Here is a 13,288-nt window from a genome sequence, read left to right as displayed (position 1 = left end):
ATTTGACCGGGGTGGTTAAGAATGATGACTTGAGCGGTGAAGTTAGCACAGCCCATAGGGGGGTCATTCTTAGAGTCACCAGCAACGTTACCACGACGGATGTCCTTGACGGAAACGTTCTTGACGTTGAAACCAACGTTGTCACCAGGGAGACCAGCTTCAAGAGATTCGTGGTGCATTTCGACGGACTTAACCTCAGTGGTGACACCAGAAGGAGCGAAGGTGACAATCATACCGGGCTTGATAGTACCGGTTTCGACACGACCGACGGGGACTGTGCCAATACCACCGATCTTGTAGACATCTTGAAGAGGAAGACGGAGGGGCTTCTCGACGGGACGTGCAGGGGGCTCAATGGCGTCAATGGCTTCCAAAAGAGTCTTACCCTTGACAACACCAGCCTTGGTCTCCTTTTGCCATCCTTGGTACCAGGTCATGTTGGTGGTAGGCTCAATCATGTTATCACCTTGGAAACCAGAGACGGGGACGAAAGGAACGGTCTTGGGGTTGAAACCGACCTTCTTGACGAAGTTGGAAGTCTCCTTGATAATTTCCTCAAAACGAGCTTGAGAGTAGTTAACGGAGTCCATCTTGTTAACGGCAACAATGAGTTGCTTGACACCCAAAGTGTAGGCAAGCAAAGCGTGCTCACGAGTTTGACCGTCCTTGGAGATACCAGCTTCGAATTCACCAGTACCACCACCAATAATAAGAATGGCACAGTCAGCTTGAGAAGTACCAGTAATCATGTTCTTGATGAAGTCACGGTGACCGGGAGCATCAATAACAGTAACGTAGTACTTGGGAGTTTCGAACTTCCAGAGGGCAATGTCGATGGTGATACCACGCTCACGTTCAGCCTTGAGCTTGTCCAAAACCCAGGCGTACTTGAAGGAACCCTTACCCAATTCGGTGGCTTCCTTCTCGAACTTTTCAATGGTACGCTTGTCGATACCACCACACTTGTAAATCAAGTGACCGGTAGTGGTAGACTTACCAGAATCGACGTGACCGATAACGACAATGTTAATGTGTCCCTTTTCCTTGCCCATTTTGTTATTTAATAAAAGTGGTTGGTGGATGGAAGCTTGTATGGTCCCATGTTCTACTTAGTAGGTCGGGTGTGACTGTTTTTTCTTGATGGAAATTTTTGTGACTTGTTTTTGTAACGTTACATTTCGTAATGTTAACTTTCCGCGAATGTTTGAAAATTTGCTAATAAATAATTTGGCCCAGGATAAATAAATCTAGAGTAAACAGATGCATGAATAAACCAAAATGAACCTGTTTATGACTGTGAAAGTAATTGAATTATGAAATTAAATTTTGTAAGAGGGTAAACCACGTTTATGGAAGAGCAATGTTGAGGTGCTGTACAAGATGTTTTTGCAAGCTTTTTGCTCATAGAATGATAACAAATTACCAAAAAAAAAAAAAAAAAAAAAAAAGGTAATGAATCATTGAATGAAATTCTAAGACTAAACTTCTCTCACGAATAAGAAGAAAGAAGTTTTGAGGCAAAAAGTCGTTTACTAAAAGATTGCCCATTAAAAAAAATAAAAGTAAGAATAAAAGAAATCAGCGACCCATAAAATTCAATAATAACCATACAATAAAACAACTACTTAGCTAGTCTTGATATAAAATAGGAGTCCTTCTGTTTTGAGAATAGTGTTTTTATCAAAATTCCTTACATAAAAAGTGCCATAGTCTTACATATTCTAGCTAAACAATGATAAAAAAAGGGTTTTCTATTATGCAGTTCCTTTTATTTAAATCCCAATTTCCTTAAGTATTAGTATTACGCTAGTTGTCTTTCTTAGGTAGAAGGAGTCAATTCTAGCGAGTTGAAATCGCTACCTTTTTTCGTATATCGAACAAATACCTTTATTGGAAATTTCATTGTCTGTGGATGATTATTGAAGACGATTTTCCATAGTTATACTCAGCTTAATTTTTGTTGTTACCACTGGCATCAGCATACGTATTTCAAGTATATAACACTATTACTTCATAAGGAACCCTTTATTCTGTTATTATTCCTATAAGAAAATTTGTAAACAAATCTAGTCTTTCAGCCTTCACAACGAGGATCTGTCTGTTACTTTCTAATACTACAAGTTTTTTTGTTCTTTGACAGGTTCAAGGATGTCAAGTAATATACTAGACGAAATAAAAGCAAGCACAAAGGAGCTAGTAGATAAGTGCGATTGGATATCCATCTCACAATCATCTTTGCCTTCCTTGATTGATGCACTACAGAATACCTTACAGGATCCCCGTCCATCAAAGTTTCCCTTAAATTTCAAAAGTATAGAGGATGAGGTTAACTTTGTTGCTCTCTATGGTCTCGTAAGTTTTGGATCTGGCTTTCGAAACCAGCTTCACGAAGCGTAAGTCTATTCCTTAGGTCAATCCACCAAAAACTATTATATCCTCTAAAGTTCATGTCTATTTCTAACTTTTAATTTTTACAGAATTGGACGTGGTGCCCAGGAAACTTCGCTGTTTTTAATGCTTTCCATATATATCTCTAACGAAACCGGAATACCAGATGCCAATTACTTAACCAATATAAAAGAGCACGATGTTCAGTCTTGGATGAATGTTCCTGCTATTGAAGAAAAACCAGTACAATCACTTCCAGGTGTCTTTGCAGTGTCTTCTAGCCACTTGATGGAATTAGTGAAAAAAATGACATTCGTCTTTAACTCTACCGGTGAAATACTGAAAAAGGAGAATTTCTCTTCTATGGGAGAATTCTGCCTTCGATATGGCAATACAAAGGATCCCTCTATACTTGTCAATGCTCTGGTTAGCACATTTCCAGCATTTCATGATGTCGAACAAGTTTTTGGCGTAGAAGTATATTTACTAAAGAAGGCTCAATTAACCGCCTACCAGCTTTCTCTTTTGTTTCCAGATAGGTTTGGCTCCGGAGGGTTGTGCATTTTCGCTGACAATGTTATACCGACCATTTTATGTCTCTATGGGGTCATAGAAATCTCTAAAGAATTAAGAAAAAAATTAGAGAATAAAGTTCTTCTAGAAAAGGAAGAAATCACGGTTCTTCGAGCGTCTTCTGTCGTTGTCTGCGAGTTAATTTCCGAAGCAACAAAAATTCCATCACCTCAGTTAGACCAAGCTCTCTGGAAGCTAGGCAAATCCACTCCAGAGCTACGAAATTCTCCACGTTTCTTGTACCAAGACACTGTTATGTTTTAAAAGTGAAATGTTCTTTCCTCATTACGATACATTAGTATCAAACCTTCCAAGTTTTAAAGCTTTGTATAAATAGGAATTCATTTCTATAGCCTTTGGTTTTCTTAACAGTCTTTTGTTGATTTTTGTATTTTTCTTTAAGATCAGATAAAAAATCATTCAAGTGGGCTTATTGCAATACGTAGTTCTGCAAATAAGCTTCGGTAAGCAACATTATACGCTATAAATAAATTCAAAGCCACCGGAACTACGTTTGTTTATACCGAATATTACTGTTGTTTTCTTCTGCCCTTAACCAGCATCATTTAAAAGAGAATAATGCTACATCGGCGAGTTCATTTTAAGTCTCAGTCCACTTTGGACTTTGATAGTATTGCTGTTAGTATTTCAGCTAGCACAATGAAAAATGAGCTCGATAAGCTGCTACAGAACTCAAAGGTTACTGATCGACGAATTTTTAACCTTCAGATGGAAAACTTTTTTGCTCTGTATCGCAGATATTTATTACACACAGTAAAAGGATATGAGTGTGATTGGGATTCGATTCGGCCTTTAGGCCCGAAGGATGTCACGGATTACATGGATTTACCTCCTTGTGAGCAAGGATCACAGTACCTTGATCGGATAGCAGTTCTAAAATTGAATGGTGGAATGGGGAATAATATGGGTATCAATAAGCCGAAAGCTTTAATCGAGCTTCATGACAATCAAACGTTTCTTGACTTAAGTATCCAGCAGATTGAGTACCTTAATAAACGATATGATGTAGCGGTTCCTTTTTTGTTAATGAACTCTTGTGTTACGAATGACGAAACATGTAAAGTTCTTCGAAAATATACTGGCTACAATCTTGATATATCTACCTTCGAGCAATCTCGTTTCCCTCGTGTCCTCGTAGACTCTCAGCTTCCTATTCCCAAAACTGCTCCTTCTCCCATTGAGGAATGGTATCCACCGGGGCATGGGGATATTTTTGAAGCACTCGTTCACTCCGGAATCATAGACCGTTTACTTGCCCAAGGAAAAGACTACTTATTCGTGAGCAACATTGACAATTTAGGTGCCTCCGTTGATCCCAAAATTCTTTGTCATGTTATAGAAAACCAAATAGAGTATACGATGGAGGTCACTGATAAAACGAAAGCTGATGTAAAGGTTGGTATCCTCGTTAATCAGGATGGCATTTTACGATTATTAGAACGGAATCAGGTTCCAGAAAAACACCAGGAAGAATTTACCTCAGATCGAATTTTTAAAAATATCAACACGAATAATGTCTGGCTTTATCTGCCAGCTGTCAAACGAGTAGTCGAAAATCGGGAACTGAACTTGGATGTTATGCCCAACATTGAAACTATCAACCACAACGATGAGACAGCTAGGGTTATTGAGTTCACAACTTCTATTGGTTCTGCCATCAGTCAATTCAAAAAAACCGAAGGAATTAAAGTGCCACGTCAAAGATTTATTTCTGTAAAAACATCTGCAGATCTGCTCCTCGTACGTGGTGATTTATATTCCATAGACCATGGATCTTTATTAGTTGAGGATTCAAAGGTTGGATTTCCTCCTCCTGTTGTCAACTTAACCAATGAATTTGTTGACGTAGCACAATTATTTCGTCGGATACCGCACATGCCGAGCATTAAAGACTTAACTTCATTATCGATATCTGGTAATGTTTATTTTGGGAAAAATGTAGTTTTGAAAGGCAATGTTGTTATTGTAGCATCACCAAATGCGACGCTGAATATCCCACCTAACGCTGTTTTAGAAAATTGTGTAGTATCTGGGAACTGTAAAATAATGGACCACTAATGTTCTTTTGCTAATTGCAAAAACTTTGATGTATGGATTTTTATGATTAGATATGGAATACTTTAAATGGCTTATTAATACAATTTCATTATTTCACTATACCGTTCAGTAAGCATTATTTATTAAATTATATGGATTTTAATATCTAGATATCCAGGTAGATCCTGCAAAATATATATAAGTTGCTTTACGTACAACGCTTCCTTACGATTGGCGCGTTTTCACCCAACAAACGAAAGCTTTCTTTTTATGAGTGGAAGACTAAAATACATAGTTCCAGCATAAAGGACTGACTATCCACGTCTTCTCCAATATTGTGCATAAATAGGATACAAGGCAGCTTGTAGCAATCATAAACAGGAATGTGAACAGTTAGTTTAGATCAAATTATAAAAAACAAAAACGACTTGATAAAGGAGGGAGAGAAAAGTATAGCAAGCTTCGCAATATTATCAAAGAAAGAAATGAAATAATTGACATAAGCAAAGACAAAGTAAAATCAGCGGGTTAGTTTTCATGAGCTTTTAGTGAACGCGGCAAAGTCATTTTTACTCAATCATGAAGCCCAATTCAGAATGAACAGAAGAAACAAATTTCAAGCTAATGTGCAAACTTCATAATTATCAATAATTAGTTGGGGACTCACAGAAGAAGGTTATTGTCGTCACTGGAGAGAAGATTGGAAGTAGCCGGAATAGACGATGTAGAGACGGCAGGAGCCATTGAGGATTGTGGTGGATTAGTACCCAGTTTGGAATGGTCATCATGCTTTACTTTGGTTACGGCAGAACTCCAAAGGCTCCCAAAAGCATCTCCACCAGAGCTGCCAGCTTTAGTAACCTTAGCTGTTTGGGTAACTTGATTGGAGGAGGGAAGGTTTTGGGAGGAGAGACCGACGAAAGTGGGAGTACCAACGTTCGAAGAAGCACCGTTTCCAAACGAGGGACCAGCAACAGAAGAAGAAAGAGAAGGAAGGGAATTGAACGAAGCCATATTTCCCATTCCTACAGATGCAGAAGGAACTGAGGGTGCACTCTGAAAATCGTCAAAAGCATCATCGTCATCGTTTCCAGGAACTGTAGCGGCAGTTGGAAGAGCGGAAGACGTTTGAAACTCACCAAATCCATCATCATCATCCTCAACAGCAGCAGTAGTAGAAGAAGTAGGCATGGTAGACGAAGGGGGCACAGTAGCGGCGGGCTCATCGAGTCCAAGAAGATCAGCTACGGCAGACTGTTGCTCTTGCTTAGGTGGGGAAGAGACTGAAGTAGCATTCAGCTCAGCATTCCTCGTAGCACGTGGAGTTGCCCTAGGTGCGAGTGCATGAGGGCCGGCACTATCGTGATTTTCATTATACTCGTCGTATTCGGAATGATCATGTGTATCGCTATACGAAGACGAGTCACGGAAACCACCGCCACTACTAAAGTCTGTGAAGCCACCGCCATCCCCATAGACGCGGTTTCTATAACTTGCGGTACGAGGAGAGCCTCCAAAGCCTGAGAATCTCGGGCGGGATCCAGAAGACACTCTTGCATCACCGTCGCTACCTACACCGAAATATTTACCGCGCGTCTGTCGAGCCTTTCTTCTTTCTTGACGAATGCGATCATTGTCGTTGAGTAATTCTACCAACTCTTTCGCTCTCGTTCTCACGTTTAATCCTTGGTCTCTTTGATAACGGTCAATATAATGAAAGTTGCGCAACATCTTTATTGTTGCCTGATGTGCTCTAGCATCATCAATGACTCTCTCGGAGCCATTCTTTACTAAAAATTCCAGCAGTTGAAGCGCTTTGTATATTTGTCGCCATTCTTCAGCTGTTTTTTCAGTGAATCTGCGGTAAACCATCGGCATAATCTCATTTAACTGAGAATAGTTATGCGTTCCTTGTGCAATTTCCATCATCAGAGACGTACTTGCACCCCAGGGTTCGTTGTTGGTGGCTTCACGCACTTTGGCTTCCGTCGAAGTATAATTCATCACCACATTTTGCGCTTTGCGAACCGCTGCTTTAACGTCATACAGATTAATGTTTTTTATACTTGATTGAAGTCCGTCCATCTGAATGCTCGTTTTCTCCTTCAATGAATTCACAAATTGCCCAGTGAAAGCCTCGTCCAAATTTTCACAACTCTCTATTTCTTTTCTTTTCAATTTCTAGAAGCTTCTTTTGTCGTTTTTGGCTGCAACGACTAAATCTTCCTTTTGAAATCTTTTCCTTGTGAATTGTACTCTGCAAGTGCTTGCGAGTTCAATTCAATGAAACCGTAGTGGTTGCCTGCTGTAAGTTGAATTACGTCGTGTAGTGATGCTCGTTATATAATTAGTAAGCCTTTTCCTTCTACGTTAATAAACAATACTCTAGAGATCTAGCGATATTATGAATAATCGAGTAAAAGAAAAGAATTCCAGTGAATCTTGTAAGTTTTAACACTTTTTTATGAAGAAAACGAATTTGTACTTCTTTCATTTTAGGTTCCCAATGTACTCTTGTGTCTGACAACTGTGTACTGTCATCCTGGATCGTTTCTGGTTAATCTTTTTGGACTAATCTACATTCAAATTTGCTTAGGTGTAGACTTTTGGTGGTAATTTCTTTGGTTCTTTTCGCTGAATAATCAATACATAAAAAATAATTTTCCATACAAGTTAACAATGTTTCGGATGCTGTACCGACAAGTTATACAATATAGACAGCTATTTGTTTGAGTCATGTATGAAGAACATGAAGACCAGTTTTAAATAAAAAAAGCAAAATTGCTTTACAAAAAAATTGATATATGAATTCCAAAAAAGTGAGCTTTAAACCATGAATGATGATGATTTACATTTTCTTTTTTCCAAACTTGTTCGTCAGCAAGCAGTGGGAATCGCATGTAAAAATTTGCATAGTACCTTTGGGCTCCTTGAAAATTAAACAAACTTTTTGTAACAAGGATCCCATTCTTGGTTTCGTATCCATTCGCTCAATGCCTTGTCTTCCGTTGGGAACTCAGTGGTATTCATGTTTTCTTTTCTGGCTTGCTTCATGACAGCTAGAGTAATGTGACGGGAAATTTCACGAGCATTCTTCAGATCAGGCAAAAGAGCCTCTTCCGACTTGAATAAAGTCTTGGGAACAGTGGCTAAGGCGTCAGAAGCTGCTTTCATCATACCATTGGTCAAAAACTTGCAGCCGGAGAGCACACAGCCCACGCCCAATGCTGGATAAAGAAGAGCATTATTACATTGAGAAATAATGTAATCCTTACCATCACGCTTGATAGGAGGCATAGGTGATCCTGTAGCAAGAAGGGCTTTTCCATTTGTCCATTCATTGATTTGATCCGGTCTTGCTTCCATCAACTTCGTGGGATTGGAGATGGGGAAAATAATGGGCTGTTCAACATGTTTTGCCATTTCGCGCATAGCGTTTTCGGTGAACTTACCACTTTGACCAGAACAGCCCAATAAGACGGTAGGTTTGACACGAGAGATAGCAGTTTCCAAATCAACAGAATCTTCCTCCTTAATGTCCCGAAAATCATTGCTTTTCTTTAAGAAAGGTTTTTGGCCTTCTGTAGCAACAGTGGCGTGCTTTTCCAGTAACAAGCCATAGCGATCAACCAAGTAGATATGGTCAATAGCTTCTTGTTTGCTAAGACCATCCCCAACCAAGGCACTAACGATTTGATTGGCAATACCCATACCAGCCGTACCGGCGCCAAAAATCATTATGCGTTGTTCGGTTAAAGGTGATTTTGTAACATGAAGAGCAGCCACGATGGCAGCTAAAGCGACGGCACCAGTTCCCTGGATGTCATCGTTAAAGCAAGCAAATTCTTTGCTGTATTTGTCCAAAATTCGTTTGGCGTTTTTCAAGCCAAAATCTTCAAAATGAATAAAGGCATGGGGAAACACCTCTTTTATGCAGGTTAAGACAGTATCCAAATATTGGTCATATTCTTCACCACGCACACGGTTTCTTTTAAGACCCATGTATTGAGGATTGGAACGATGTTTTTGATTGTCGGTACCGACGTCCAACACAATGGGCAAAAAGCTATTGGGGTCAAGTCCAGCACACAAAGTCATTAAATGGCCCTTGGCAACAGAAATCAAAACACCACCGACACCTTGATCGCCGATACCCAAAATTCCTTCAGAGTCAGTCAGAATGATATATTTGACGGAATCTTTTGTTCCAAATGCGCCAAGCTGATTTTTGATATACTGTGAATCCTTATGATCGATGTCCAAAAAGCATCCTTCCGGGTAACGATATACGTCTGAGAATTGCATAATAGCATCCCCTTCGGTTGGTGTATAGATGATGGGGATCATTTCTACCAAATGCTGGCTAATCAAAGCATAAAACAAAGTCTGATTTCGGATACTTAATTGGGACAAATAAAAGTTTTTTTCCAAAACTCTGTCGCCAAATGACTTGTATTGCTCGTACGCTCTGTTAACCTGTTGCTGCAAGGTTTCCACAACCGGAGGCAAGCGAGATGTAAGCTCATACTTGATACGCTCTTCTTCGGTAAAAGCAGTATCCTTGTTCAAACGAGGATTCGTCAACAATGCTTCACCCTTCAAAGGGCACTTGATTTCGTCCTTCGCCATAGAGTTCATAGTCTGTTTGCTTATTCGTTTGTTTTTATTTTCTTAAAAAAAAAAACAGTAAATAAGAAAAGTAAACAAAAACGTCTATTGTTTGTGGGTTGTTTTGTTTGTTTGTTTTCGGAACAAGACTTTTTTACTTGTTTCTCCAATCAAAATATAGATATTGCTATCTTTCAACCTATACTTATATTATCTTATATCAGTATTATATAGGTATACCCAGAAATAGAATCGAAGTCTACTTGTGTGTGTATGTATATACGTGTACGTGTATGCTTGAAGGTACGTTTGTGCTAGGTTGTGCTATCGCCGCTGTTTGTGTAACCGTAGGTGTAGCTGTGTGTATCAGTAGCCTAGTACAAGGGTCCATGCACTGTTTATATAACACGCGTATGTATGGATTGTTCTTATGTAGAGATAAGAATCGATGTTTCTATAGACCCAGCCAGACCTTTGTGTTTAAGATTTGGATAACGTAGTTCAATATAATCGTCGTTGAAACCATCCAAAGCTTATCGATAATGATGACTTCAATTAACAAGCTGAAACGTATCAAAACTTACAGAAACTGTAGCGCTTCAACCCTCTCACCCACCTTTCTAGTCACCGTCCGTCATACTCTTTCTTCCCTTTGTTCTTCTTCTTCGACTTTGGATTGACTACTGGATCAGATCGGATCATCCAACCAAGAGAAAAAATTTTCTTGTGCGTGTTTTTTCAAACTTGAGGGTAAAATCGTCCAAGGTCAGCCAACCAATCATGAATCCGTTTCTTGTATATTTCCTAATCAACTAGGTTGGTTGGTTCAACGGTTATCATGAAATCTTTTGTTTTTATCAACACACATAAACATATAAACAAACATATAATATTGGAAATGCTAAAATAATGGCTAAATAATAATTTAATGAATGATGGAAACATTCCTTTTTCTTTTTAATCCTTGATTCTACTATTTGTTGATTCACTCGTCATCCTTTTTCCCTTTATCACAACACTTTACATTTCGTTAACAAGAATTATAGCTACTCTATAAAATACTTTATATTAAGCTACCAACTGTGGACTTTTTCGTTAAAGTACTTTTTGAACCCAACACAAGGGCCCGCCTTATAGAGGCTGTTGAAAAAGGGCCACCACCACCCCAGGGAAAGTCAGACAGGCACACATACCATGTCAACACATCCTTTCTCCCTACTAAAGAACAACCAAACAAACAAACAACCATCCTCAACTCAACCGGTCAACTTGGTAAGAATGCAGTAGAAAAAGGATGTTCCCTTTGTTTAAATTTTTTTTGGTTCTTTTTTTTTTTTTTTATACTAACAACGATTTAGGATTTCAAAACTCCAGTTCAAATCCATTGGCAAACACCACAGCAAACAATTGCTGGTCAATCTTTTTGTCAACATCGGCCAACACGGACGATTTGCATCTCTTTTGAGGATTCTTTGTTTCAGTTCACCCAAAAAAAACCTTCTTTGCAAAATCCCAAATTGCGCAAATTGGAATCTTGACTTTCGCTTGATCGCCTTTTTTTTTGTCGTTGTTGTCGTTGTTCTTCCTTCATCAAAGGAAAGGCCCAGTTTGGTTTGGTTTCTTTAGAATAAAAACCAATTTTTGAATTCCATTGATTTCACTTTCAATGGTCATAACCTAAAATATTTCAATTTATTCATTTTTATTCTTCGTTTTGCATTCCTTACTTCTTTTTCCTCTTTTATTATCCTCTTCTCCTTGCTTCCTTTTTTTTTTTGACGTTCGTATCTACTTTTAGATACATTTCTATGTCAACATCAAAATGTCCGACAACTTGGAAGCTTCATCCCACTTGTTTGCTCGCTCTTCCGTTAATGATACTTCTTCGCAATTGTCTCGTTTGGAAGAGGTAGAGCTTCTTGAGGGTGCCCTTCATTCTCCTTATAGAGAAGAGTTTCTAAACGAGGAGGCATTGTATTTGCCTCCAAAGCCTCAGTATGGCAATACCTATTTGGCTGCTGGCCCTTATTACGCCAACAAAATGACCCCTGGATGGCCTCTCAATTATTTCATTGGGGTGGAAAGATCTCGGTTCGAAAAAAGACTTTCCAACTTTTGGCTCCGAAATTTCTTGCTGCAGGTTTTCGCTCCTTGTATTGTCCTTATTTGGTGTGCAATACCTATGCCATTGTACCAGGATAATCAAGGCATTGTTCGTATAAAATTTTGGTTTTTCTTTTTTTTTATTACGGTATCTATAATGCCGTCGGTTTATTGTGGATTACAAAACTTTTTCATATTTATTCTGTCAATTGGTGTTCAAGTAAACTCGGTGGCACGATGAGCTATTTATTGTTTTGGGCTTTTAGTATCCTCATCGGCAGCTTGGCCGTTTATTTTACTGATTGGCGCCAGATTACATTCACTTGGATCACCTTAATGTTCATTTCCATGATCATCCCCATCGGAGTCTCTTTTTCAAAGTTGTGGAAAAAGCATTCACGCCGAACTACTCAATTTTTGTCCCAGTTGTCTTTGCTTGAACCCAGCGTTCGAAGCAACGCTGTCTTGGAAACCATCGGCTGGAGAGATGCCTACGCTCATTATTCTTGGTTTATCATTGTCCTTTGTGTTACCCTCATCGTTTATCTTGCCGGTGAATATCTTACCAATATTTACATGTCTACACTTCCCCACAGCTCCAGTGTCGCTATTGCATATGTGTATTCTTGGATGTGTACGGTTAGTTTGTGCAATCTGATTTCATCTTGGATATTAAACACTAAGACCCACTCTTATGCGTTAGTATCTGTGTTTAAACTTTATTTTGAGCTTACTCTTCAGGTTTACCTGCGTAATCTGTATGCCAGACTCGAATCGCCTCAACAGTTTGTTCTTGTACAAATTGCCTCTTCTCTTACCATGATGACCATCTTCCCTTTAATTTTGATGTCGCGTACAGCATATCACTTTAATAAGTCTCTCACAAAAAGCCTAGATCCCTACGCAGTGTATCGAAAAAACATGGGCAGAAATTTCTATGTGAAGTGCGTTGCTTCCAACCTTAGTATGCTTTCATTCTTAGGCTGGTCTCTTATCCTACATTTTGGACCTAACGCGGCGATTTATCCATATTTTACGTTCACTAAGGAAAGTCCATACAGTTTCAAGCTTACATTCTATGCTTCTTCTGCCGTGTGGGCAAGCGAGCTTATCGCGGCCTATTTTACTCGGCTGATTATGAGTAAATATTATGATTTCGAAGTCTCTTTGGAAGCTATCCGTGATTTTGTTGAATACCCTGACATGATACCAGCTTTCATCGCAGTCGGCATTCATGTTTTGCAAAACGTTTTATTTAGCATTATTCAGTTACGATTTTAAGACCTTTTTAATCTCTCGTTCCTTCTTTGTTCATTTTCTTCGTTTTAGATTGATTGTCGAACCATAGGTATGTATAGTAGCATATGGGTCGTATATCTTATTTCGTTAAACGATTTTCATCTTTATTCCTCTTCTCTCTTTTCCTGTGATATGATCGCTATTCGCAATATCTTGTGTTGTTTACGGTTCTTAATTTTATTTCTTTTGTATCAAACTAATGACTTCAAATGCAAGCATGCACTTACCATACTGTAAAGTCATAAATAGACTCTTACGA

At 38.9% G+C, this 13,288-nt stretch overlaps 8 protein-coding genes across 8 annotated transcripts in view; 5 read left to right on the top strand and 3 right to left on the bottom strand.

Annotated features, from left to right (window-relative positions):
• The window catches only part of SPOG_03505 (uncharacterized protein), a 4,204-nt gene extending 3,764 nt beyond the window's left edge, over positions 1 to 440 (top strand). Inside the window, exon 3 of the mRNA XM_013169920.1 lies at positions 223 to 440. The gene's annotated coding sequence lies outside the window, so the exon portion shown is untranslated. The remainder of the gene's footprint in view (positions 1 to 222) is intronic.
• Positions 1 to 1,062, bottom strand: part of SPOG_03504 (uncharacterized protein) — a gene marked incomplete at its 3' end in the record, with an annotated part of 1,825 nt that extends 763 nt beyond the window's left edge. Inside the window, exon 1 of the mRNA XM_013169919.1 lies at positions 30 to 1,062. Coding sequence (XP_013025373.1) covers positions 30 to 1,052 — 1,023 coding nt within the window. The 5' untranslated portion in view covers positions 1,053 to 1,062. The remainder of the gene's footprint in view (positions 1 to 29) is intronic.
• Positions 1,063 to 1,835: 773 nt separating this feature from the next.
• Positions 1,836 to 3,283, top strand: SPOG_03503 (uncharacterized protein). Its single transcript, XM_013169918.1, has 2 exons — positions 1,836 to 2,393; positions 2,478 to 3,283. The coding sequence occupies exons 1-2, from the start codon at positions 2,149 to 2,151 to the stop codon at positions 3,223 to 3,225; spliced, it is 993 nt and encodes a 330-aa protein (XP_013025372.1). The 5' UTR covers positions 1,836 to 2,148; the 3' UTR covers positions 3,226 to 3,283.
• A 97-nt stretch (positions 3,284 to 3,380) lies between these two features.
• SPOG_03502 (UTP-glucose-1-phosphate uridylyltransferase) lies at positions 3,381 to 5,139 on the top strand. Its single transcript, XM_013169917.1, has one exon. It carries the CDS (start codon positions 3,541 to 3,543, stop codon positions 5,038 to 5,040), a length of 1,500 nt encoding a protein of 499 aa, XP_013025371.1. The 5' UTR covers positions 3,381 to 3,540; the 3' UTR covers positions 5,041 to 5,139.
• On the bottom strand, positions 5,108 to 7,280 carry SPOG_03501 (ENTH/VHS domain-containing protein Ent3). The gene has a single exon (XM_013169916.1). The coding sequence runs from the start codon at positions 7,102 to 7,104 to the stop codon at positions 5,683 to 5,685; it is 1,422 nt and encodes a 473-aa protein (XP_013025370.1). The 5' UTR covers positions 7,105 to 7,280; the 3' UTR covers positions 5,108 to 5,682.
• Positions 7,281 to 7,438: 158 nt separating this feature from the next.
• On the bottom strand, positions 7,439 to 10,360 carry SPOG_03500 (malic enzyme). The gene has a single exon (XM_013169915.1). The coding sequence runs from the start codon at positions 9,655 to 9,657 to the stop codon at positions 7,957 to 7,959; it is 1,701 nt and encodes a 566-aa protein (XP_013025369.1). The 5' UTR covers positions 9,658 to 10,360; the 3' UTR covers positions 7,439 to 7,956.
• A 461-nt stretch (positions 10,361 to 10,821) lies between these two features.
• SPOG_03499 (uncharacterized protein) lies at positions 10,822 to 11,165 on the top strand (the record flags this gene model as incomplete). The annotated part of the gene is made up of 2 exons (XM_013169914.1): positions 10,822 to 10,899; positions 10,986 to 11,165. 2 exons carry the CDS (start codon positions 10,822 to 10,824, stop codon positions 11,163 to 11,165), a joined length of 258 nt encoding a protein of 85 aa, XP_013025368.1.
• A 284-nt stretch (positions 11,166 to 11,449) lies between these two features.
• SPOG_03498 (uncharacterized protein) lies at positions 11,450 to 13,011 on the top strand (the record flags this gene model as incomplete). Its single annotated transcript, XM_013169913.1, has 2 exons — positions 11,450 to 11,950; positions 12,043 to 13,011. The coding sequence occupies 2 exons, from the start codon at positions 11,450 to 11,452 to the stop codon at positions 13,009 to 13,011; spliced, it is 1,470 nt and encodes a 489-aa protein (XP_013025367.1).
• Positions 13,012 to 13,288: the final 277 nt, after the last annotated feature.

Source organism: Schizosaccharomyces cryophilus (genome assembly GCF_000004155.1).
Source record: "Schizosaccharomyces cryophilus OY26 unplaced genomic scaffold supercont4.7, whole genome shotgun sequence".
In the NCBI taxonomy this organism is placed as follows: domain Eukaryota; kingdom Fungi; phylum Ascomycota; class Schizosaccharomycetes; order Schizosaccharomycetales; family Schizosaccharomycetaceae; genus Schizosaccharomyces; species Schizosaccharomyces cryophilus.
The sequence above is the reverse complement of the archived record's forward strand: the minus strand, read 5'-3'. Positions and strand labels throughout refer to the sequence as shown.